The sequence below is a fragment of the Halichondria panicea genome, chromosome 13 (assembly GCF_963675165.1).
Source record: "Halichondria panicea chromosome 13, odHalPani1.1, whole genome shotgun sequence".
In the NCBI taxonomy this organism is placed as follows: Eukaryota; Metazoa; Porifera; class Demospongiae; order Suberitida; family Halichondriidae; genus Halichondria; species Halichondria panicea.
This window is the reverse complement of record NC_087389.1, coordinates 2,080,049-2,101,992: the sequence shown is the minus strand read 5'-3', so window position 1 is coordinate 2,101,992 and position 21,944 is coordinate 2,080,049. Positions and strand designations below refer to the sequence as shown.

General features: G+C 42.2%; 7 protein-coding genes across 9 annotated transcripts; 4 read left to right on the top strand and 3 right to left on the bottom strand.

Annotated features, from left to right (window-relative positions):
• Positions 1 to 131: 131 nt before the first annotated feature.
• LOC135345931 (uncharacterized) lies at positions 132 to 2,839 on the top strand. Its single transcript, XM_064543378.1, has 10 exons — positions 132 to 362; positions 582 to 882; positions 1,189 to 1,334; positions 1,472 to 1,589; positions 1,700 to 1,758; positions 1,810 to 1,929; positions 1,986 to 2,072; positions 2,140 to 2,251; positions 2,363 to 2,449; positions 2,676 to 2,839. Exons 1-10 carry the CDS (start codon positions 228 to 230, stop codon positions 2,717 to 2,719), a joined length of 1,209 nt encoding a protein of 402 aa, XP_064399448.1. The 5' UTR covers positions 132 to 227; the 3' UTR covers positions 2,720 to 2,839.
• Positions 2,840 to 2,982: 143 nt separating this feature from the next.
• Positions 2,983 to 6,580, top strand: LOC135345929 (uncharacterized). The gene is made up of 6 exons (XM_064543375.1): positions 2,983 to 3,294; positions 3,367 to 3,579; positions 3,693 to 3,813; positions 4,193 to 4,475; positions 4,630 to 4,753; positions 5,199 to 6,580. The coding sequence occupies exons 1-6, from the start codon at positions 3,060 to 3,062 to the stop codon at positions 6,488 to 6,490; spliced, it is 2,268 nt and encodes a 755-aa protein (XP_064399445.1). The 5' UTR covers positions 2,983 to 3,059; the 3' UTR covers positions 6,491 to 6,580.
• A 100-nt stretch (positions 6,581 to 6,680) lies between these two features.
• LOC135345928 (tetratricopeptide repeat protein 7B-like) lies at positions 6,681 to 9,365 on the bottom strand. The gene is made up of 2 exons (XM_064543374.1): positions 9,241 to 9,365; positions 6,681 to 9,158 (listed from the first exon to the last, which is right to left on the bottom strand). Exon 2 carries the CDS (start codon positions 9,140 to 9,142, stop codon positions 6,794 to 6,796), a length of 2,349 nt encoding a protein of 782 aa, XP_064399444.1. The 5' UTR covers positions 9,143 to 9,158; positions 9,241 to 9,365; the 3' UTR covers positions 6,681 to 6,793.
• Positions 9,366 to 9,417: 52 nt separating this feature from the next.
• On the bottom strand, positions 9,418 to 13,583 carry LOC135345924 (uncharacterized). 2 transcript variants are annotated; one of them, XM_064543370.1, is made up of 11 exons: positions 13,311 to 13,583; positions 12,787 to 13,215; positions 12,246 to 12,694; positions 12,053 to 12,191; positions 11,881 to 11,997; positions 10,704 to 11,816; positions 10,586 to 10,648; positions 9,960 to 10,538; positions 9,784 to 9,909; positions 9,616 to 9,690; positions 9,418 to 9,564 (listed from the first exon to the last, which is right to left on the bottom strand). In XM_064543370.1, the coding sequence occupies exons 1-11, from the start codon at positions 13,413 to 13,415 to the stop codon at positions 9,535 to 9,537; spliced, it is 3,225 nt and encodes a 1,074-aa protein (XP_064399440.1). In that variant the 5' UTR covers positions 13,416 to 13,583; the 3' UTR covers positions 9,418 to 9,534. The 2 variants fall into 2 exon arrangements, with proteins under 2 accessions (XP_064399440.1, XP_064399441.1); XM_064543371.1 differs by having other exon boundaries at positions 9,616 to 9,678.
• Positions 13,574 to 16,256, top strand: LOC135345925 (uncharacterized). Its single transcript, XM_064543372.1, has one exon. It carries the CDS (start codon positions 13,647 to 13,649, stop codon positions 16,137 to 16,139), a length of 2,493 nt encoding a protein of 830 aa, XP_064399442.1. The 5' UTR covers positions 13,574 to 13,646; the 3' UTR covers positions 16,140 to 16,256.
• A 2,072-nt stretch (positions 16,257 to 18,328) lies between these two features.
• LOC135345933 (protein crossbronx homolog) lies at positions 18,329 to 20,197 on the top strand. Of its 2 annotated transcripts, none has more exons than XR_010397934.1 (8): positions 18,329 to 18,575; positions 18,635 to 18,699; positions 18,764 to 18,842; positions 19,080 to 19,151; positions 19,211 to 19,267; positions 19,443 to 19,786; positions 19,855 to 19,934; positions 19,993 to 20,053. XR_010397934.1 is itself a non-coding variant. In XM_064543380.1 (8 exons), the coding sequence occupies exons 1-8, from the start codon at positions 18,373 to 18,375 to the stop codon at positions 20,089 to 20,091; spliced, it is 789 nt and encodes a 262-aa protein (XP_064399450.1). In that variant the 5' UTR covers positions 18,329 to 18,372; the 3' UTR covers positions 20,092 to 20,197. The 2 variants fall into 2 exon arrangements, 1 of the variants encoding a protein (XP_064399450.1); XM_064543380.1 differs by having other exon boundaries at positions 19,443 to 19,576; positions 19,993 to 20,197.
• A 431-nt stretch (positions 20,198 to 20,628) lies between these two features.
• Positions 20,629 to 21,730, bottom strand: LOC135346429 (TIP41-like protein). The gene is made up of 5 exons (XM_064544046.1): positions 21,726 to 21,730; positions 21,431 to 21,596; positions 21,140 to 21,271; positions 20,807 to 20,896; positions 20,629 to 20,675 (listed from the first exon to the last, which is right to left on the bottom strand). The coding sequence occupies exons 1-4, from the start codon at positions 21,728 to 21,730 to the stop codon at positions 20,807 to 20,809; spliced, it is 393 nt and encodes a 130-aa protein (XP_064400116.1). The 3' UTR covers positions 20,629 to 20,675.
• Positions 21,731 to 21,944: the final 214 nt, after the last annotated feature.

The window sequence follows — 21,944 nt, the reverse complement described above, 5'->3', positions numbered from 1 at the left end:
GACTCTGTAATCTGCTCCTGGGTTTGGGCAGGAGCCATTACATTCTGTAATGTGCTCCTGGGTACATGGTTTGGGCAATCTGCGAAAATTGAGTGCCTCAAAAAGATAACCTGGTTAATTAATTGTTGGAAGTTAGCTTCGAATCCAGGCCGCTTATAGTAATAATGTACATACATGTACGTACGTACGTACGTAGCTAGCTAGCTAGCTGCAAGAGAATTGTTGCAATGGTGACCAGGGAAAGGGAGACCACTTCACTATTAGCCCATAGTGTTCAGGATAATTTCAGGGGCTTAATAAACACGGAAGAGGAGGAGAGAAGCCATACACTAGCCAAGAAAACTGTGTTTGGAGAGCTAGAGGTGAGCTGAGCACCTTGCTCATGTTACTGAGGGATCAAAGGACTCTACATGTACTAGATATAGATTTCACCTTGAAACCTTGAAATCTTGAAATCTTATACACAAAGAACCACACACGTACACATTCTATAATGTCTATTAACAAGAGTTTATGTGTCTAATAATAGATCTATATAAATTATGCACACTACATACACGTACACGTACACGCGGTCACAGGTTCGCAATGTGAAGAGACTCCGATGGGTGGAATGGGTGTTTATCATCATGGCAACAGTCACACTCCTTGGTCTCCTGGGTATCTCTATAGAGAGGCTCGTCAGTGTCCACAACTCATTCTACAACTTCACAGACTCGAGTGACAGTGGAGTGACGTACCTTGGCAGTTTTCAACCAATTGGAGTGCCGGGGGAGTATGGGTGGACTGACAGTGTAGGGAATAATGATACTGCGAGTGACTGTAATATCTGGACCTGTCTCAACAACTATATTTTTGCAATCCTGTTGCTTGTAAACATTGGTAAGCGTGCATACTTGTGAATTTGGAGGGGGAACTGTTAGCTTATAAAAATATTTAGCCCCACATCTGATTGCCTAGAGGTGTGCTTATCACTATTGGCAACTTTGTATGACTAAGGAGTGTGCTCCTGTCCGTTTTAACAGTCTAGCTAAGACTCCCTTCTTGAAATTTCTGCCTACGCCCCTGATATTATCCTATGGATACTGAAGATTATCAACAATGTGCTATTTCAGGTTTCTCCCGATTATCAACAATGTGCTATTTCAGGTTTCTCCCATCAATTTTAACAGCCACGATGTGTTACAGGTTTCTCAGCAGTTTATTGCTATGATGGCATCCTTCGTGAGCGGCCGTTTGAGATGATAGGGTTTGCAGTGGGCATCTTCATTATAATGGTCTATGTGATCGTGGATTATTCACTGGAGGGTAACCAAGGGGACATCTACAGACTTGTGAGTGCTGTAATGTTGAATTATAGTTTCCTTATATGCAAAGACCATCAAGTGCATCCAGCTAGCTTTTGAACCATCAAGTCGTTGTGTGTCACCTTCAATTTAGCTGTATCTACATATTCTTTCCCCATGCGAAGGTTCGTTTAGTACTGGTGATTGTATTGGGCCCTCAGAACATTGTACTGGCATTTGTGGTGCAGTACAGGATGGGTTATCTAGTGCTCAACACCATAGGCAGCAACCAGTCACTCACAAGTGAGCGGTGTGTAGCTTTGAAATTGTATAGCATGCTATCTCAAAAATATTCATGAGTGCTACAGTTATACTTAATTGCTTTCAATGCCTACACTTTAAAATCTCTTCAGGGGCGTACCACTCTCGCTCGTTATTGATTATCATTCAGCGATTCAACCTACAAATCTTGGTGACTTCATCACTAATTAAAAAACAGAGTTTTATTTCTTCATAATTATAGGTAAATGTTTTGGTCCTCTCTTGGGCCAAAGCTGGCCAATTTATTACTCTATGGGAGAAGGTGGGAGTACCAATACTGCTGGTTTATATGATGGTAGTGTCCTACCTGGGATGGGTCACCGTAAGTCTAACTGTTACAAGCTTTTCAGATCATGAGTTCACGATTTCACTTCTCAGGTGGTGTGGGAGTTGATGCCTCTCTCTGTTGCGTGGTTCTTCTTGGTCACACCAGGCATGGGCTTCTATGTTTACAAGATCGCCAATGTAAGCAGGCCTGTGTTTATTCACTACCCCCTTGCTATTATATTAATTTTGTTCTGCTTAATTTCAGGTGGCAGTTCAGTGGAAGCAGTACGAGAAAGAGTACACAGAGTACTACCTCAATGGCAACCCACCAGACGTGGCCTATTTCATTATTGATGCTTCGTTAATACTAGTTTTGTGTAAGTACAGTTGTCGTGATTTGGGAACTTGTTACAAGTGTTCACATGCATATCTCATTGTTACTATTCTACAAAAGTTGTAAGACAACAATGAGACATTATCCTGTACAGGTGCTTGTGGACTACTGTGTGTCATGTCCACATATATACTCATGATGATCTCCACGAGAAACTTTGGCAAAGGACTAAAGACAAGATGTGAGTTTTGTTGTGTAACAGCGTCTACATGTGATTTTTTTCAAAATGTAAGCCTCACTGCCAACTAACATTCAGTGCCTGTGACTTGATTGTCTAATCACAAAAAAGTGTTTCTTCACTTTTATAGAGCAACGACTTACAAAATTCTTAAAAGTTTGCTGCCATTTTGAGTCTTCCAAGGCTATTGAATCACTACATATCATCAATTTCATATCTCCCCTTCCAGTGCCCCCACCATGCTGCAAGAATAGAGAACATGAACTGAACTAATTATTTACTGTTTTTTATGACACTTCAAATGATTTGTGCCAACAGGTAGGTATTTTGTGTTATTGTGTGTTGTATTTCTACCATTCAGCATTGCTGTACTTATGTTTTTATTTTCACATGCTACGACACCCTTGTTGGGGTTCAACGTACCAATAGTAGTTATGATGCGCTAGTTACACTTTTCTTTTTAGATACTATACTGGTAAAACAATATGGCTTTAGTACGTGATGCATGCATTGGTAACATTTCCTTCTCACTGCTTCATATAGTAACATATCAAACACTGGCACTTTCAGTCTCTGTTTTTGCTTCTGTATAGTAGTGTGACTCTCAGAAGAAATGAAGGCTCCTTTGTGCATTTGCACTCTATCCATAATCATAATCATTCAGCTGTCCACAGTAGCAGCTTTCCCTGTCAAGGCTCAGCAACCTGGAGAAGATAACTTTCTCCCTAGAGATGGGCATGCCATTGATGATGTGTTTACTCAAGAGACTGAAGAAGATCGCAAGAGGTCTGCTACCATTGACCCGGAGCTGCTCACTGCAGGGGACCTCATCTACCACACTTACGAACGTAAGTCTCTAACGAGTGCCTGAAAATCTAAACGGAGGCATGCATGCATCCAATCCCCCTCCCTTTCTGCAGAGTTATCTCCTGAACTGTACAGCTGGCTGTTTGAGATGGACATAGTCAAAAACAGTCGCACTGTGAAGACTGTGCTAGAGAGCAACGGGCTGGTTGAACCTGAACACAACTCTGAGGAGGGGATGCTGCATAGAGAGCGTAAAACAGCTGGAGTGAACAGCGACTATCTTTGGCCTGAGGGACGTATCCCATACGTTTTTGAATCATCAGTCAGTGAGTTCTCAAATACAGATGATAGCGTGGATTTTTTAGCATGAACACTGCGAGCTAGGGTTGACCCACTGGTCTTGGCCCTTGCAAATCACTACATTTATAATAATTTTCAGGTTCTGCTGGAAGAATGGCAGCATTGAAAGGGATGGATCACTGGATGCAACACACCTGTCTCCAGTTTGTTCCCAGAGGGGAAAATGACATCGACTACATTCAGTTTGCTGAACGTGATGGGTGAGGAAATTAGTCTATGCTTAATTTGCTTCCCTTGGTGGATAAGGCCAAGTTTTTTGACCCTGCGCTTGCTCCTTTTTATAAAGTAAAACAATAAACATAACAACCTTGACGTTTTTTTATGCACTATGATGTCAGCTTTACGCCAGATCAAATTTTGAAGAAGAGGCCTGAGAAGCAGGTGATTTTGTTTGTGTCGCCTAACACAATGATTTATCGTGTTTGACGTTATGCATGTGTGGTCTTGCAGCTTAGTTGGCTAAGGCATCTGTCAATTAAAAACAGGAGATCACTGGTTTGAATCCGTCTTTCATTTTTATGATAGTAGGACATTGTTTTTGTTGTTTTTTGTTGGGACCTTCCTTCTCTTTTCTTTTAGCTGTTGGTCGTACGTGGGCATGCAGGGAGGAATGCAGTTGCTGTCTCTGGGCAGAGGGGTGAGGTCTTACTGCAAGCTGGACGGGGTGGTGAATCACGAGTTGGGCCATGCAATTGGACACTGGCATGAACAGTCTCGACCAGACCGCGATCAATACATTAGAATCTTGTGGCATAATATCGAGCCTGATGCGTACGAGAGCTTCTACAAGTACAGCCGATCAGAAGTGAAGAGTTTCTCACTACCCTACGACTACGAAAGTATCATGCATTATCCAGAAAATGTACGTGTTCAACTTCTTGTTTGTTCATACATGTAATTATTGCATTACGGGCTTAAAAACTAACATTGCTAAACATTTTCCTGACGCTCTGTCAATCCTAACTACAGTAGTTAAAACGATAAAAATTTAATAATGAAATCATATTATTCTATAGGCTTTTTCAAGAAACGATGAGCTGACGATTGTTGCTTTGAATCCTAATGTAAAGGTGATGGGACAAAGGAAGAGCCTCAGTCCACTGGACATTAAACTCACCAACCTCCTGTACAACTGTGAAGGTACTTGCATGTACTTACATGTAACCTATACTTACAAGCATGCACATTCCGTCCGTTGCACAGATACAACAGTGTCTTACATGTATCTTTGCTCCATCCAATTTACATTAATGATTACAGTATAGTAGGAACATTTTTGCAGGTGCAAATTTTCCCTATTTGGCTCGAGAGCCCTCAAAAGAAAATAACTTTTCGCGGTTGTGATATGCGCGTTTAAATGCCAGGAAAACACACCCACCAAGAGCTCTGCTGTGAAATACTGTGCATACGAGTTTCTCCCAGTTTTATTTTTCGCGTTTACTGCCCTGCCCTCGAATAACGCAAAATGTTGCACCTCGCAAAAATGTTGGTTATACGGTATGTACATTATTTTAGTAGGTGATTCAGTAGTAGCTCCTGGTAGTAGCTAGTAGTCCATGTACATAATTCCTCTTCCCATTTGCAGTGACCAGAAGTATTGAGGGTGAGAATGTGAATTTCACAAATGCGATACCTAAAGACTCATTTCTAATACTGAACTCACAAACCCATACTTGCCTCGATGTCTCAAACAGAACCACCGATTGGACCGCTCCCATAATGGACCAGCACGACTACACTGGGTTCTACTATGTATCGCTCACTGAATGCTGGCCAGAAAGCCGAGATCAGTTCTGGCAATGGACAAGAGATGGCTCTCTTCTTCATCTTGGAACATTCTTATGTCTAACAGCTCTAGAAGCCCTAAATGTCCCTATGAACTTTTTTGAAACAGATTTATTGGTGCTTATGCATTGCCGCTCTGGATACGGTCGACAGCATTGGGTATGTGCTGATGATTTTTTGGAGAACCCTAGTCTAGGAAAGTGTGTTAAGACTGTCCACGATAGTGAACAGAGAAATAAACGAGGCGTAGATGACAGAGAAAAGGATGAAGAAGACTCTATGGTGGAGCTGGCTGACGAACTCAAACAGTTCATGACCGATGAACACACAACCGTTTCGACTACACAGAAGAAAAAGTATAACTTTCCAATTATTTTCGAACACCCCAAGCTCTCCAACTATTCCACAATGGCTTTACTCGATTACTGTGAGCATACTGAAGGAGCAGATACATGGAACTCGGTATACTATAATGACACTTGCTTACAACTTGGTCCGTCCGTATGCTCAATAAATACTACCGAGTCGCACAATCTACCAACCTGCTACAACAAGGACATGAGTGGGTCGACAGGACTTCGTTTCTTCTACGTTGACTGGATAGGCTGTGAAGAACTAGGCTACTACGCTTCTGGCTTCTACCACACAAACCAAATCTCAGGAAATGGCGCAACTGCAGTTCTCACAGGAATCAATTGCTGTCCTTCCGGCTCTATTTTCACAGGTCACACTGACAGTCCCCCAGCCATTCTTAAAGAAGATTGTGTTGAAATCGAGTGGTGGAACTGGCAAGATACGTTGATCAGTGAGGGATGGTTTTCTTGTCCTCGGGGCATGTTCTTAAAGAGTTTCCTCATCACAATACGACCTTACACGCTAGGACATTACATCTGGAAAGTAAAGTGCTGCAAGCCTCCCTTGAGCTCTGTTGTTTATGAGCACTGTTACAAGGACTATGGAACAACCGCTATGGATACTGGTTTGCACAGGTGCAACCTGGAAGGTTATCATGTGACGGGGATGTACAAGAAGTGCAGCGAAGACAGCAAATGTGTTGAGGAGATCATGTGCTGTATGGCATTAGGTGTTTAGCAGGGAAGAAACTACTGTGTATGTTATTATAGCTAGATCATCACTATTAATATATTACCCCTGACTGTCATTATTCCTTTCAACATGAAATAGTAATAACTTCCTCATAACTATGCTTCTGATAATTATTATGGGTAAAGGCTTCCCACCACATTGATATCACAAATTCATTAACGATTTTTACCACAAACACGATTTTGCCACACATTTAAATAATGGTCCAATAAATATTCACATTAATTTTACCTGCACAATCTACAAAAAAACCTATAGAGAGTCTTTACTAGTCACACAATGTTAACACTACGTAGCAGGCACAAAAGAAGATAGTACAGCAGAAAATGGTTGGATTGGTGAAGTGTTCTCAAACTCGAGAGCAGTCTTAAAACAGTTCGCACTCTTGTCACTTTCCTTTTGAGTGGCAAATACTTTTCCAAGCCAATACCAGGCCTCGTGATTGAGTTGATCAATTGTAGTGGCTTCTCGAAGGTACTTTTCAGCTTCGGCATGGTCTCCTAGGTGATGTAACAGTTGACCGATTAGAGTGAGAGTTATCGAGTTGTTAGGTTGAAGAGAGAGAGCATTGCGGTACTGGTCTAGTGACTGCTGTGGCTGTTTTTCAATTTCAAGAATTCGACCGTGAGTTACCAAAACCGACGATAAATGAGGGGCCAGATACTGGGCTTCTCGTACACAAGATGAGGCGTCTTTGATCTTGCCCGCACTTACATACACCTCAGCTATTGTACACCAGATTCTTGCTTGCAATAAGTTTTGTTGGTTGATAGGAGTGTCCACTGTACTGAAGTGAGACGAGCCAGCATCGGAGGCAAGGTCAGGGTTATAATCGTTGGGAGAGGTTCTTTCGAAAGGGGCAAGGGGTGTTTCGAAAAGCGAGTGCTGGTCTTGAGTCACTATTCCAATCAGTCCTGACGTGTCTTGGGAGAACAGTTTTTGCCATATCTGAAGAGCATGCTTGCAAGTTTTGAGAGCTTGGTGAGTGTTGACGGCAATCATTTCTAGTTTGGTCTTACATTCAAGGAGTCCGAAATTCTCAGGTTGTTTCTGCAGAGCAAAATCACACACCTTGAGAGCTTCCACAAACTTCTTCTGAGCAGAGAGTATCAGAGCCAGGAGGTGTAGACAACTAGTATGACCCGTGTTCAGTTTCAACGACCGATGGAGCTCAGTATTTGCAGATGCAAGATCTCTAGATTCGGCCAATCCTAAGGCAAGGTGAAACGAAAAATCGACATTCTGTGAATCCAGTTCACATGCACGTTTCAAATGCACCAAACTCTGCTTGTGTAGTTCCCCACGTTTTCTTGACGATAATTCCCTGTCAGAAAGAGCAGTGTAGCCTTGTCCCAGAAGAAATTCGCTCCTTGGCTCGAGAAAATGACCACTTGCAACTTCTTTAGCTTGACTTGCCCATTTTATACCCAGTTGAGGGTTGTCGGCTTTTTCCACCGCAAATTTGGCAGCTGTACAAAGCACCAGGGGGTCACTCGGAGATAGACTAATACATTCATGGAAGACGGCCATTGCTTGCATGTCCTGACCACAGGAAACCAAAGTGAGGGCAAATTGAAGCCATAGATGGGGCATATCACAGGCAAATCGCATTCCGTCTTCCATGACCTGAATTAAATTCCCGTGGAGTTTCACATCATGAAGGGCTAGTAGGACGAGGTCGAAGATAACGGACGGAGTTGGAATAGGATCGATCTTGCGTACTGTCCACGAATCTGTCAGTGATTTGGCAAGAAACGAGACAAGCATCATCTCTTCTTGGTGGTTTGAGGGTGTGAAGGAGGATGTGTGAGAGCTGACAGTCGGAGCAACAAAAGAAGACGGAGATGTGTGGAATACGAGCAGTGAGGCGAGGCTGGTGGCACACAGGAGTCGGATGTCCTCGAGAGATTCGTCTGTGAACTGCAAGACTTGTCGGTAAATGTCAATAGCTCGGTTTCGTGCATTCATCTGCATGGCAAGGAGAGGGGCTCGTTCTATGGACACAGAGAGTGCCTTCAGGGCAGCAGGGTGGTGAAGAATGGTAACACCGGTGACAGATTTGGCTTTGAGCATCAAATTGAGAGAGATGCGAACAGCTTCTTCGTAAGCACTGATTGCTTGGAGGATCGTGTATTGATCAGCATTTCCTTTCGCTATTTCTTCTTTACACAGAGCAACATACAGGTGGCCTTCGAGTAGTACTTTGCAGTTGTGAAGCAGCGACAAATCGACTGTATTTTGAACCTCTTGTAACAGGGCAACCAGAGCCTCTTCATAGTCACCTCTAAGACAGAGCAGTTGCCCCAGTTTGATCTTGGCTAGTTGCTGGAGGGAGGCATCGTGGCCTGGTTGGCAGAGGCTTATACACTGTTTCAGCTTAGACTCAGCTTCTAGCAGAGCTGTGTCGGGATGTACAGAGCTGACACTTGTGTTCTGTTCTTGAGTAAGTGCTTCTGGTCCAAGTAAGTGATTCTCGACGAGTTCCAGTCCTCCAAGAAAACAGTTAAATGCATTGGGAATTGTAACTTTCTTTTTCGTCTTTTTAAGAATTGCTTCGATCTCCTTCCAGCGACATTCGTACAGGAGCTTGTCGAGCTCATCGAGTAGTGACGAGATAGACTTGAACTTCTTGGCCATGATACTAGATTATCAGCTAAAATGGAAAGCATATTAAAATTAATGGTAAAAGAGGAAGATGCGATTTAAGTTAGTAACAGGTGACATATCTTACTTACCCTTGGATCATGGAGTAGAGTCAAATATTAAACTAGAGATAATTAGAAGGCAAAAGTGGCCAAGGGGTTCATAATTTTATATAATTACGTACTCTCTGATCATGTGACGGTACATTTACTCAACACAGCCCCACCCTCTTTTTGTGAAGTTTATTCACTGAGTTTTGTGCACTGACTCTACAGTACTGTTAAATTTTCTTCCAGTTACAATAACTTAGAGAGACTGTATATCATAGCTACAAAAGAGTAGTCCCATAGTTCAAAATCTAAACTCAGGCACATTCAGTTGGGGTTCTAGCTTGAGTGAATCGAAGACGTTGAACCCTGTATAGAAAAAATTCAAAGAAATTGAAAATATTTTTCGTTTAAACTCACCAAAAGCAAATATTTTGTTACATCGTTGTTGCTTCTAGAACCACTCCTTGACGTTTTGGCAAACTGTGAAGAGAACTGATGCATCGGTGTGATTGCACGGTAAAATATTGCCCAACCTATACTATATATAGGTTATAACCTATATAGAGCATGCAATTAGCAACTCACCAATTTAGACGGCAGTAGATCTAAAAGGGATTTCAAAGAAAGAGATAATCTGAGTGGCCTCAATGATTTCATGCTTTCAGTTGGAGATTTAATAGTTACTGGAGCTTCTTTTAGTGTCTTCTTGTTCTTTAAAATAAATGTATTAGCTAAAATGTATAATTATGTACAATACCTACCTTGGAGGAGAGTGGCTCCATGTAAGACTCCACAGACACTTCTGATGGTGGTGCGATGCTCGCTGTGGACTTCTTCTTTTGCACTATAGAAGCACTTGGAACGCTAACCTTTTCAGTGGTCACCGTTTCATTTAGCGATGCTTTTGTAGATGATTTGGTGGAGGCAACAATGGCAGTTTTTGGGACGCTGGCAGTCATAGTTTCTTTTAGAGACGCTGCTGATGAACATGAACTTTTCTTGGTGGGAGCAGAACTGGCTGTTTTCTGCATGCTGCTGACTTTCTCAGTGCCCAAAGTTTCATTCAACGATGCTTTTGATCCTTTTTTGGAGGATAAAATTATGGTGGAGGAAGCACTGCCAATTTTGGGAACGTTAGCTTCCTCTGTGTGCAAAAGGGCCACTGTTTCTGGCTCCATTTTGGTATCAGCCGAGGGCATTTCAGGCTGGCTTGTACTCTGGGCTTTTGTGTTGAGCTTGGCAATTGAAGCATTGATTATTGATAATGTTAAAGATTTTGCTGAGGACGTGTATGTTGAGGCATTATCTAAGTACTTGTCCATGAGTGGCTTGTCACTCTTCTGTTATCATAAAAATATCATAATAATTAAAGCGGCAAAATGTTTACCTCATCAGGTTTTTCAGCATCTGTTCTCGGGATACCAATGGATTCCTCAGTTAATGCTGTTGTCTGTGTTCATTACATTTATGTGATCAATGTCACAACCACATCTGGATAAACTTACCCCTAATTGCATACACGTCTCACTGACCATGGGAGTCACCTCTGGGGTGGGAGCAGGCATTGGGTTGCCCTCGGCCTCTGCAGTATAGAACTCTAACAGTGTTCTCTTTGGTGGGACAAGTTCTTCCATACTATTTCTGATCCTTTCATCCTGCTTGATCAGTTCATCTCTTGAACGTATCAGTCTCTCCTCATAGAACTGCTTTCGATCCGCAGGAGTTATTTCCATGTTGTTTTTGATACCAAGATGTGTTCTCTGTGAGTGGTACGGAAATACTCCCTGAGAGTGAACAGCTAAGGGGCTGACAAACTCATTATTAAAGTCAGACGCTGAATTTTCTTTGATTTGTCGCAAAGATGACTGACAAGAGATCACTCCTCTTACAGTGTATCCTGCTGGTCTGGAATAAGCTGGAGGGGTTGGTATTCTGGGAATAGAGGTCTGTGTGAACTCTTCCTCTCCTGAATTGAGAGAGGAAATTTTTTCACTGATGCTGTTGCTGGTGAAAGCGTCATTTGTCTCCTCGTTGCTTTTAGTAGATGCATATCCAGGCTCGGAGGTTCCACCCTTATCAGAGGATGGACCCTTGGCTTTTTGAATTGTTGACCATATTGTGCTCAGAATTCCCAGAGTACTAGCTGATTCATACTTGGAAGCTTGGGCTGTGCAAGAGCTTTCAGTTTCATCGTGAGTGGAGCACAGCTCTTCTTGGGGAACTGCCATAGGCACTTGGGATTTCCAGTTTGGAACATTTGTATGTAGTGAAGAGTCGCCTGGAATTCTTTTCTTAAGAATGTTCTCGATTTGAGGAAACATGCAGGTCATGTCCGATTTGATTTGCTGCAGAGTCTGAACAGTTTGTATGACATCTTTCTCAGTTGGACTCATAAGAACAAAATTGTTGCTACCAATCTGAGGAGATTCATGTCTGCTCTGCCTTGATAGCACCCCCGAGGAATGTACCTGCCGAACAACATGGCTGATCAGTCTGTAGCTTGTGATCTGATCATCATCTTGCTTCCCAACCAGTTCCATCTTTGCCTTCCCCCTGGCTTTATTGTTGGTAGAAATGAGCACTCCTTTCTGTTCTTCAAGCTCTTCTTCAAACGCCCTCTGCAGAATTAATGCAGCAACCTTTCATTATCACTATTATAATAACAAATATTCGTTATAATACCTTAATTGTGAGCTTGATCTGCTCAGCAACGAGCTCATCCATATTGCACCGCTCATTTCTAAGCTTATCAGCAGCTTTCTGCTTCATCATAGCAGCATCCACTTTATTCTGCTCATTCTATAATGTGAAATAAAGAATATTTATATAGCTCTATAATTGTGTGATAACTCACATCTAGAACATTGAGAATGGCCTCCAGTGATGTCTTGCGCTTCAGTTCTCGGTTGTATTCTACTTTGCAATTGTCAACTTTATTTTGATCATTAAATTCACATGTTGTTACTTTAGCCGCCTTGAGTCTTTCAACATCCCTAAATCAAAACAGCATATCACATAATGACACAATATGGTTGGTCAAAACTCACTGGAAATCCTTAGTGTATTTTTCAGTCAGCTTTTGCCAGATCTCCTCGAGTGTATCCTTCTCAAGTCTGAGCATTTGTTCACAAAGCTTGTTGTCAAGTTCTCTGTTTTCTAATGACAAACGGTGGATGAGCTCTAGACCAGAGTCAAAGTCGAGATCAGAGTATGACATCTCACGAAGGAGTGTGTCAGTTGAGGACTCAGACCATATGTCGCTGCTTGTGTATCGCGACATACAAGAGCTAGACTCATTCACAGAAAAATCTGGTTCAGACGTGTCGACACCCATCTTAGGAATATTCCCTCGAAATATGTAAGTCGACCTATTTGGAGGCTCTCTCTTGGCTGTCTGGGTGGTAACACGGTCCATTGTCTGGGTGTGAACATGGGTACTTTTCAAACGGGAGGTTCGGGTGGATACACAGTTTCTTTGTCTCCGGGTGAGAAGACGCTGAAAAATAGTATTGGTTGAACTCTAAACTAATTATTGTAATGAAGCATCTATACAAAGTATAATAGAACAAGTCAGTCCACGAGACCCACCTTGGCCTCTCGTTCCTTCTTTTGTCTTCTCCCCAGAGAGGAGGATGGGCATAGAGGTTTGTTGGGTAGATAAGAGGTCACCTTGTGATAAATATGACAGTCGTCACAGGGGTTGGTCTCAAACACACCGTTCTTGGTGAACATCAGTTCTCCGGCTCGCGCTGATCTCCTAAGGTGGCGAAGATGGGACTGCTCACGCATGACGAGCTTGCAAAGCATATCTTGACGTTCCTCATAGAGACGATTGATTCGGTTGGCTTCAAACTGCTCTTCTCTTGTGGGATAGACCGTTCCATCGACAGAAGTGAGACCCATTGTGTGGAGGTGTTTCTTAACAGAAGGTTTCTCGACATACTTGGTAGTATGCTTGTCAGCCAGACTATTGTAATAGAGTGGGTCCTTGACCTTCATAAAGCAGTAATATTTATTCTGTGAAAAAAGAAATTGGCTATGGCATAATTCAGTATCAGGGTAGCAATTTCCAGTAAATATTTGTACTCCAGTCAAAGAAATTGAAAGCTCACCCTAAAACCAGTTGCTGATTTCCATGCACCATCATCTGGAGTTGCAGCCACCAGATCAGGTTGCAGTTTAGGTATTCTTGGTAGAGTAGTCGACATAATAGCCATTCAAAATCCAACAGTACAAGTTCTTTTCTGATTATTTTGTGCATGCACAGTAGCGTTGTCGCTTGGACACCGCGGCGGTGGTGAAAATGTGACGTGACAATGTAGTCATTGTCCATGTGACTGGATGCATCCTGTTTTGGTGTCCACTGATCATCATTGTTGTACATAATTATAAACTCTTGATACCACCACATGCATCTCCATTAGATTGACTCCGTTTATGAGTGCAACATGAAGTACACAGCTTACTTTTCTGTTATAGCAATATTAGTATCAATTTCTACTAGAGTGCAAGGACAAAGTGCTTGCAGTACATGCAATGAAGGTGATGGTCAGTTCAATGGCCTTTGTAAATGTGATGGCAAGTGCGAATTGTTTGGAGATTGTTGTGAATCCACTCTAAATACTATTACGCCACCTGGATTTGTATGTCGTTCTATATATCCTGACAACAGAATCGAGCCACAAGTCAATGAATCGTTTTGGATGGTCTCAAGTTGCCCCAGCAGTTGGTCCACTGATGACGCCACCCAAGCATTAGTGAGGGACAACTGTGTCTCTTTGAACAGCTCTCTCCCTCCAATTACAGATATCAGTACTGGAATGGTTTATTCCAATGACTTCTGTGCTATTTGCAATAGAGCTCAAGGATTTGCAGTATGGCAACCCAACCTTGCCTGTACCAGTTACGTGTATGAGCAACTTGCTGCAGTAGGAATCCAACAGTTGCTTGCAATGGATCCCACAATTTTCCAAACACAATGCCAAACCTGCTCATACCAAGCACCCAGTCTCACCTCTATTCCCAGACCAAGGTCCTGCTTTCCCTCGATTTCAAGTTGCTTAGATCTCTCTAGTTTGGAAATTCTAACTGGACAAGAACTGAGTGAAGAAATGTATACTGCAATGATTAAGACATGTGAAAATGGACCATATGATATTGTGATGACTAAATCTGGAACTCTGTACAGAAACCAGAATTGTGCAGTGTGTAATGGTGAACAAATTTATGCATGTCTTATCGACTCATCAACAAGAACTGAAATACCTCAAGAATGTGCACCAGCTAACCCCACTACTGAGCCTCCTGCTACACCACTTGACCCATTTAAACCCCCTGTGCGCCCCTTTGTCCCACGGCCTGAGAACAGACCCCTTGGAGAGATTGTGCCACCACCACAACCAATACCACCACCAACCAATAATGGTATTCCCTTCACAATAACGCTTAGTAACTTGGGAGGTGGACAGGTACAAGTGTCAGTAATGACAGAGATGGTGATAGTGACTGTAGATTGCCCTAATGGAGAAGCTGCTTTGGGGTTGGAGTGTAGACCTACCCTCTGTCCTGAAGGCTACGTTGAAAATGGAGGTCGTTGTGCTTTTCTGATTGGGAGCTCTGCTAACACTACAACACAGTGTTTGAGTGGCTTTGTGGTATTAAACATCTCGGATTATGTCTTTGTTGACAATGACACTCTGCTGTACAATGGTCAGGTGCTTATGATTGTTGAGTTTGACCTTATTGGACAGCCAGTAGTTTGTTTAAACAACTCACTATTTGGAGAATTTTTTGACTGTCCCAGTGGTTTGGTTGCGCTCAACAATTCAGAATTTACGGATTTGGGTAACAACACAATTGTGTATGAAGAAGAATTGTTCAGTGTTATTGAATATGATGACTTTGGCAGACCAATTATTTGTCCTCCAAATGGCACTACAATTGTTAGAAGTGTGACTATCTACTCCTATCCTGAAGGTTACTTTATTCTCACATACATTGGGTGTTCTTTGTCTGTTATTGGTAGTGCAATAGTTTTGCTGACATATGGAATATTCAAGAGCCTCCGAACATTGCCTAGTTTGATCCTTATGAATGTTTCTGCTGCTATTCTATTAAACAATCTCTTCATTATCATTGGTGGACCTGTTACTCAAGCATTTCCCAACATAGAACTCTGTAAGAGCGTTGCAATTTGCCTTCATTTTTTCTTCTTGTCACAGTTTTCATGGATGACTATCATGTCATTTCAGATGGCAAGGACATTCTATCAAGCGACTAAAATGAAGTTGGACTCTAAATACAAGCAAAAGGTAGTATTTGGTGTGTATTTTGTTGTTGGTTGGAGTTTACCATTAGCTATTACCGTCACATCGATTCTTGTTGACTTCACAACTGAAGATCTTGTTTTGTATGGTGTGTTGGAAGATGGTCGGTTGGGAAGTTGTTGGATCAATCATCTCGAATCAGCCATTGTTGCATTCATTGTGCCTATGGTGATATCTCTCGTTGTCAACATGGTGCTGTTTCTTGTAGTTACTACATACCTCTGTCTTGCAGCTCGATCAAGTTCAAAACTGGACAAAAAACAAAATCTTCCTTTCTTCCGTGTGAACGCTGCTGTGTTTTCAGTAACTGGACTGACTTGGGTGTTTGGTTTCATTGCATTGCTTGCTGGCACTAACTGGGCTTGGTATCCTTTTATCATCTTAAACAGTACTCAAGGTTTTGTAATATTTGTTGCCTTTCTGTTAACAAAACGTGTGTTGGCTCTTTACTGGAATCTTCTAGTTTGCCGCACAACCCTTGATACCACCAAGCCAAGCAAATCAGGTGAGAGTACAACTGGAAGTCAGCAAAAAACTCTTCAATCGTCTACAACAGAGGTCACCCTCGAAAGAACACTAGATCATATGTCTACAAAAATCAGCCTCAATGTTTAACAAATTCTTTTGAACATTCACCCATTATTTTTTCGTTACTACTTTTGCACTCCAAATATTTTCTTGATGAAATGTACAGCGTTTGTATATGATATACTATGCTAAATGGAATTTGAAGTGTAATAATCTGTGTAATTATATATAGCTACTATACCACGGCCCACTGATGGGTGCACAGGTATGACACTATGTTGTGACTGGATATAGGGAAGTATCACTGTCATACCATATGGAATTCGAAGTGCATGGTGTACATGATGTACGTGGGCAAGCCTGGTGAGGGGAAGTTGTTAGTCTACCACTACACTGGCTTCCTACCCTATCAGCCATAGCACAACCATAGATACTATAATTTATAGTATCTATGGCACAACAATTCAATTAGTGCAATTGCCTTGAAGTTCGCGCAGACACAGGGAAATTGTGGAATCATGGGGAGTGTTGCATGGGAAATATGACACGACATAAAAATTGCTATGGGGCTTCTGCTGTAAAGACGCCTATGCATCACAAACCAAGTTTGCCTTTTTAGGTGGAATCGGAGTTTGTCTCAATTTAAGGTAAGGTGCATGATCACATGTAATATCCTTCCACATCGACAACTTACTGCGCATGTTATGAATGGTAAATACAACTAGACTCAAATATACACATAGTAGATCTATAGGTACTAGATCTATAGCTATACATCACAACACATGGTCTACATCATACAACATCATGAGAAAAAAGCCTATATAGATCAGTATAATTATATAATTAAGCCTCAAGTCCTTTTATGACTGTGCATGGTTAGTTATAAGCTAGCCTCGCACTGCCGTAACTGACTGATAATGAGTATAATGTCAACTGCTTTGGCCGGGAGTAAAACCCGAGCATGGCGCCCCTCAGAAATCCGGCCAATAAAATTAAAATTAAAACGAGCGGTCGGAAACCCGTACGTGTTTATATTACACGGTTACGTAGCCTCGAGCCATAATTTGAATCAGTCAGGTGGTCATGATTATCAAACAGTACTCCTGGTGCTAATTGTGTGCAACATGCATTGCATGGGTTTGGGTCTTTACCAACATTTTGCAAAACAGAGCAAATTTAGCAATTGCATTCTTAACATATGTGCACAGGTGGTGATGAGTCTGCTGACACTGGCATGTTTAGTGCAGGTATAGGTGAATTCATTCGTTTTAGATAGAGAATTGGTAGTTATGGGTACGTATCCTGTTGTGAGCGGAGGAACAGTAGTGGGGTAAATGTAAGGTATCTAACAGAGACTATATCTGCTCGATGCATGCCATGGTACAGGAAGTAGTATCACAGCTATACCTTAGCCTATATGGTGAAGCGTGTATTTCATGGTTTCTGGTTAGCTTCGATCCCAGGCTGAGTTTATTTGGCCTGGGATCGAAGTTATAGGTTTCTGGTGTACGTCACGAGTGACAGGCCTGACACACAATTCAACCTTGTATAGCCTGAGTTTGTGCATGAAGAAGTAGAATTTTCACTAGAATATGCAATCACCAGTATAACATTTTTAACAGCCTCGATTCAAGCCTCAGAATCAAGGCTGTAGAGAAGGGAGAGAGATCACTTTCGAAGGGCCTGGAGCTAGGCTAGTGAATCACTAACGAATTATGTGCCTACACTTAGGTCATAGCATGCACAACAAAGAAGTTTCATGACAGAGTGTGCATGATGAGAATTGACTTGATAAGGCTTCTGCTGGTATTGCAAACCATCTTTTCAGGACTCTGTAAGATGAAAGGTACGGCTCTGGGTGTGGCTGATTAGAGTACAAGGGGCTAATATGAGACATCATGAACCCCCTTGTTTTACTGAGACATACAGTATTCTGAAGGAAGCAAACTAGTCTCTGCACTAATTAACAACGATGGTCAATAGGCTTTGCATGAAAGCAAAACGTTTTGAATGAATTAAAGCACTTGCAGCTAATGCTCATTTTAGTGATTTGGAGACAGGGGAGGTAATTACGAGACACCATTGCACTTCATTCAATTAACACTAATTGGCTATGGCTAACATAATTATTTATTATCTTATATTGAAATACAGTCCTTCTCCTGTCTAATTTACTTAGTGGTAAACTATTGTGGTATCATGGTATCTCTGTCATCATGCAGTCAACACATAAAAGCTACACAACTATTTATACGCTCTATACCTCGAGGCACATTATGGTGCACTTCATATAGAATGTGGTGGAAGACAATGCATAATGACTGAAAAAGAAGTCAATGACATGAGTTCCCTGTCGGCTAGTCCGTGGTCGTCCTTCCATTCCTCTATCACCCTGTCTGCTAGGGGACCAGGTACTCCGGTGCGACAATCAGAAAGAACGGCTACCAAGCAAGACTTTAGTGGAACAATAACCTCTGATCTGCAACAGCGTTTCACAGAGCTAGATCTCCTCATTGAATAGTAATTAAAGTCATGAAAGTGCAGTGACTAGAGTATTTCATACTAATTTTTTGACACAGTAAACTGTTGTGTTTGAATTCAACTAAAGGAGTGTATGTGCTACCGTCCTCAAAGTCTCTGTTCGGTGAGTGTGATGTACTAAGCCACTCAGTGCATGCAGTGATGATTAACTTTTGTTATCGAACCAGAGTGGCATGGTGTTATCTTTGTCCATTCTGGGCCATTCAAAGACGGTGTGTTCAGGTTTACCATGTTCATCCCAGATGGGTAAGTACAATACTGCTCTTCCCCATAGGAGGTCCGACATGCGTGCACGAATCACTACAAGTGCTAGTGTATTTGGCCTGGATGTTATCACGTGGCTGGAATGACATCAATGCACTGAACTTGTAGTGATTTGTAGTGATTCGTGCACGCATGTCGGACCTCCTCTGGCTCTTCCCTAGCCACTATCAATAATATTGTGATCACACTGTGTATAGTGGTGGTTTACTTTTTGTGCAGTTTCCCCAAGCAACGTCCTCTGGTTCGGTTTCACTCTCGGATCTATCACCCCTACATTCATTCAAGCAATAGGTGAGTCTGTCCTACAACACTTCAAGTACCATTCCCAACTGTTTATACCTCTCCCTCAGGGTATTGAATATGATGAGAGCATTCCCTTCGTGGGACCCACAGAAGCATCATCTCTGGTTAGAGCGCATCTACTAGCTAGTCTCCAAATTGATGTGTGTGCAGTGGCGTTGACCTTAAGCTTAAGATTGTAGCATTTACAAAGCATTACATATTCATGAACCTAGCTGTACTGTATTCTCCTTTGCTGCCACTGTATGTCTCAATTCTTTGTAACACTGACTACTCTTGCAGGAACATTATTCGGTACACACAAGATTGTTTCTACAACCCTGAGACATGGCAAGAAGCTGACCAGAATGTATTGATACCGCAGGCCCAAACCTCTGCTTTAGAATCGTTCAAGAATGTGTATGATCCCGTGGATGGTAGGTCAATGTCGGTCTGGTATGAGTACCTGATACTGTACATGTCAGCACCTCTCAATTGTGTTACCATAGAACTGAGTAATTATTCAGCTAGAGGCTGTAGACTACTGAGGCCTACTTGTGAGTATACAGAAGGCAATGTGAGCATACAGCTGCCTTTGTCCAAAGTTGTCATATGAAAACCTTAACCTACCACTGATAAATCAGGAGGTAACTAGCTAGAGGCCAATCACATCGATTATGTCGGCGTTAATGTATTAAACCTTTATTTTCTGCAGGTGATGGTAGAAATTCGATTTGCTTTAGCCAGTTCAGTTCAGACCAGTTTGAAACAGCTATCCAAACATTGATTAAAGGGGTAAGTTGTGTGTTTGCCACTTGCCCATGGATGTGATGACCCTTACCTAATACCCCAGGACCTTCCCACTACCAAACAGTCTGGAAACACGCACAGCATGCTGTCAAATGTTACTGGCCATGTTAAGCAACTGTGGGACAAAATGGTTACTAGATAATTTTGTGAGGGACATAAAATTATCTTTTTCACTTTTTTGCAAAATTTCTATCATGAATATAATTTATACCCGTATAAATATTTTACTTATAATGTCCACAAAATTATGTAGTTAAACTTGTAGTCTGTTTAGGAATAGTGATTTTGTGAATAGTGAGTTCCTTGGTGGGTAGAACGCTTCCCAGTTTGTTGGGGTCAGTGAGTAGTGAGGGGTTGACCTGTATGTGAGGAACAGAGATTTCCTTTCGCTGTGTGGATATATAGCATGTGTATGGATCATCGCCTAGCAACCACGATGAATTATCAAGCCAAAAATAAAGGGTGGTGGTGTCAGTGGGGTATGTGGGTCCACATCGATGCCAACTGGACCACCATAAATTTAGCGGAAGGGCACCTAACATCTTGAAAACCTAAATGCATGAGTGTAGCGTGTGATTTTTGGGTGCTTAATCAGCAATGCACAACGAGAAGGTACAGATTGCAGAATAGCATTAAAGCCGTGGGTATCAGTTTTTCGCTTACCTTCAGATCTGCTATCTTTGCTTCCTTACTCGTGTATTCACGGAAGATATGGTCGGTGCCAGCCTAGAGAAGAGAAACACCATGTGACCTGATAACATAACATGCACTTATCCAGAATGTGAAGTGGTGGTGTCAAACTCGCTTCAGGCAAGGAAGGACATTACTTATTTTTTTAATCTACAACGAGCATTCACCTAGAAGCGACTCTCATTCATCCTCACTAACACACTGTCCACTCGTAAGAAGAAGCGTGACAGAATAAAAAAACCACTCGCCATCACCCTCTGCAATTCATTGAACAAAAAAACATAACATAAATTATATGTACATGTACATTAATAGCACTTTGCAGGCATGGAAGAGAAAGACTGTACACAGTACATAGTTCCGTATCAAAAGGTGTCTTTTGACTGGACTTGAAACTGAAGATACATAATTATGAGTATAGGGATTACTGACGGCCTAAATCTAAGAAGCTACAATCAGGTAGGGATTTCACAGTCTCCGAATGCATCCCTCCAACTCACAATCTTCACACTGAACACGGCTGTCCCATTGTCTGCCAGCTCATCTTCGGACAAGATCACCTCATCGTAGAAGAGTATCTGCTCTTGCTGTTTAAGCTGCTCAAAGTCTTTACGATTACTGGTGTCAGTCACCTGCGAGTAGACAATTTGCTTAGTGGAATATCTCTAGAAGGCCATGGAATGTCTATAATTGCTAAAGAACTTGTAGCCTATAATGGGCCGGTGGGGATGGGATACAAAAAATCAACAGTGATCAATAGACTGGTAGAGTGTACGTCTATTCTCCCTCACCTCCAAGTTAGTGGTTCCTTTGCTGGAGAGGGTTCCTTTGTAGTCGGTAGTGTAGGTCCAATCAAACGGTTTCACTACTACTTCAACCTCCTGCAGACCGGTGTAGAAGCGATATGGGGCTCCCCCCGGCCCTAAAACGCTAGCGATTTGGGCCCCCCCTACGGCCCTATTTCACTAGCGCTTTGAGGCCCCTCCAGCGATATGGGGCCCCTATAGATGATCTGCATGGGCAACCACAAAGTGCTGACCATTCGCTCAAGTAAAATTCCCTGCTGATCTATCCCACAGTGCTGACTCCATAAATCTCTCACAATGTGCTGACTCTAGGTGCTGGCTAGCCTCTACATAGTCTCGAGGCCAGACTCCTCCCGGGGGAGAGAGTCTAGGTTTTCAAACAGTCAAAAGTGGGCGTGGCGGAAATGGGCGTGGTGACAATGCTAAAACTGGCTGGCTATTATCTCTACTCCTATACAGATTTAGTGAGATTTGAAAGATTCTCTGTACTTGAAATAAA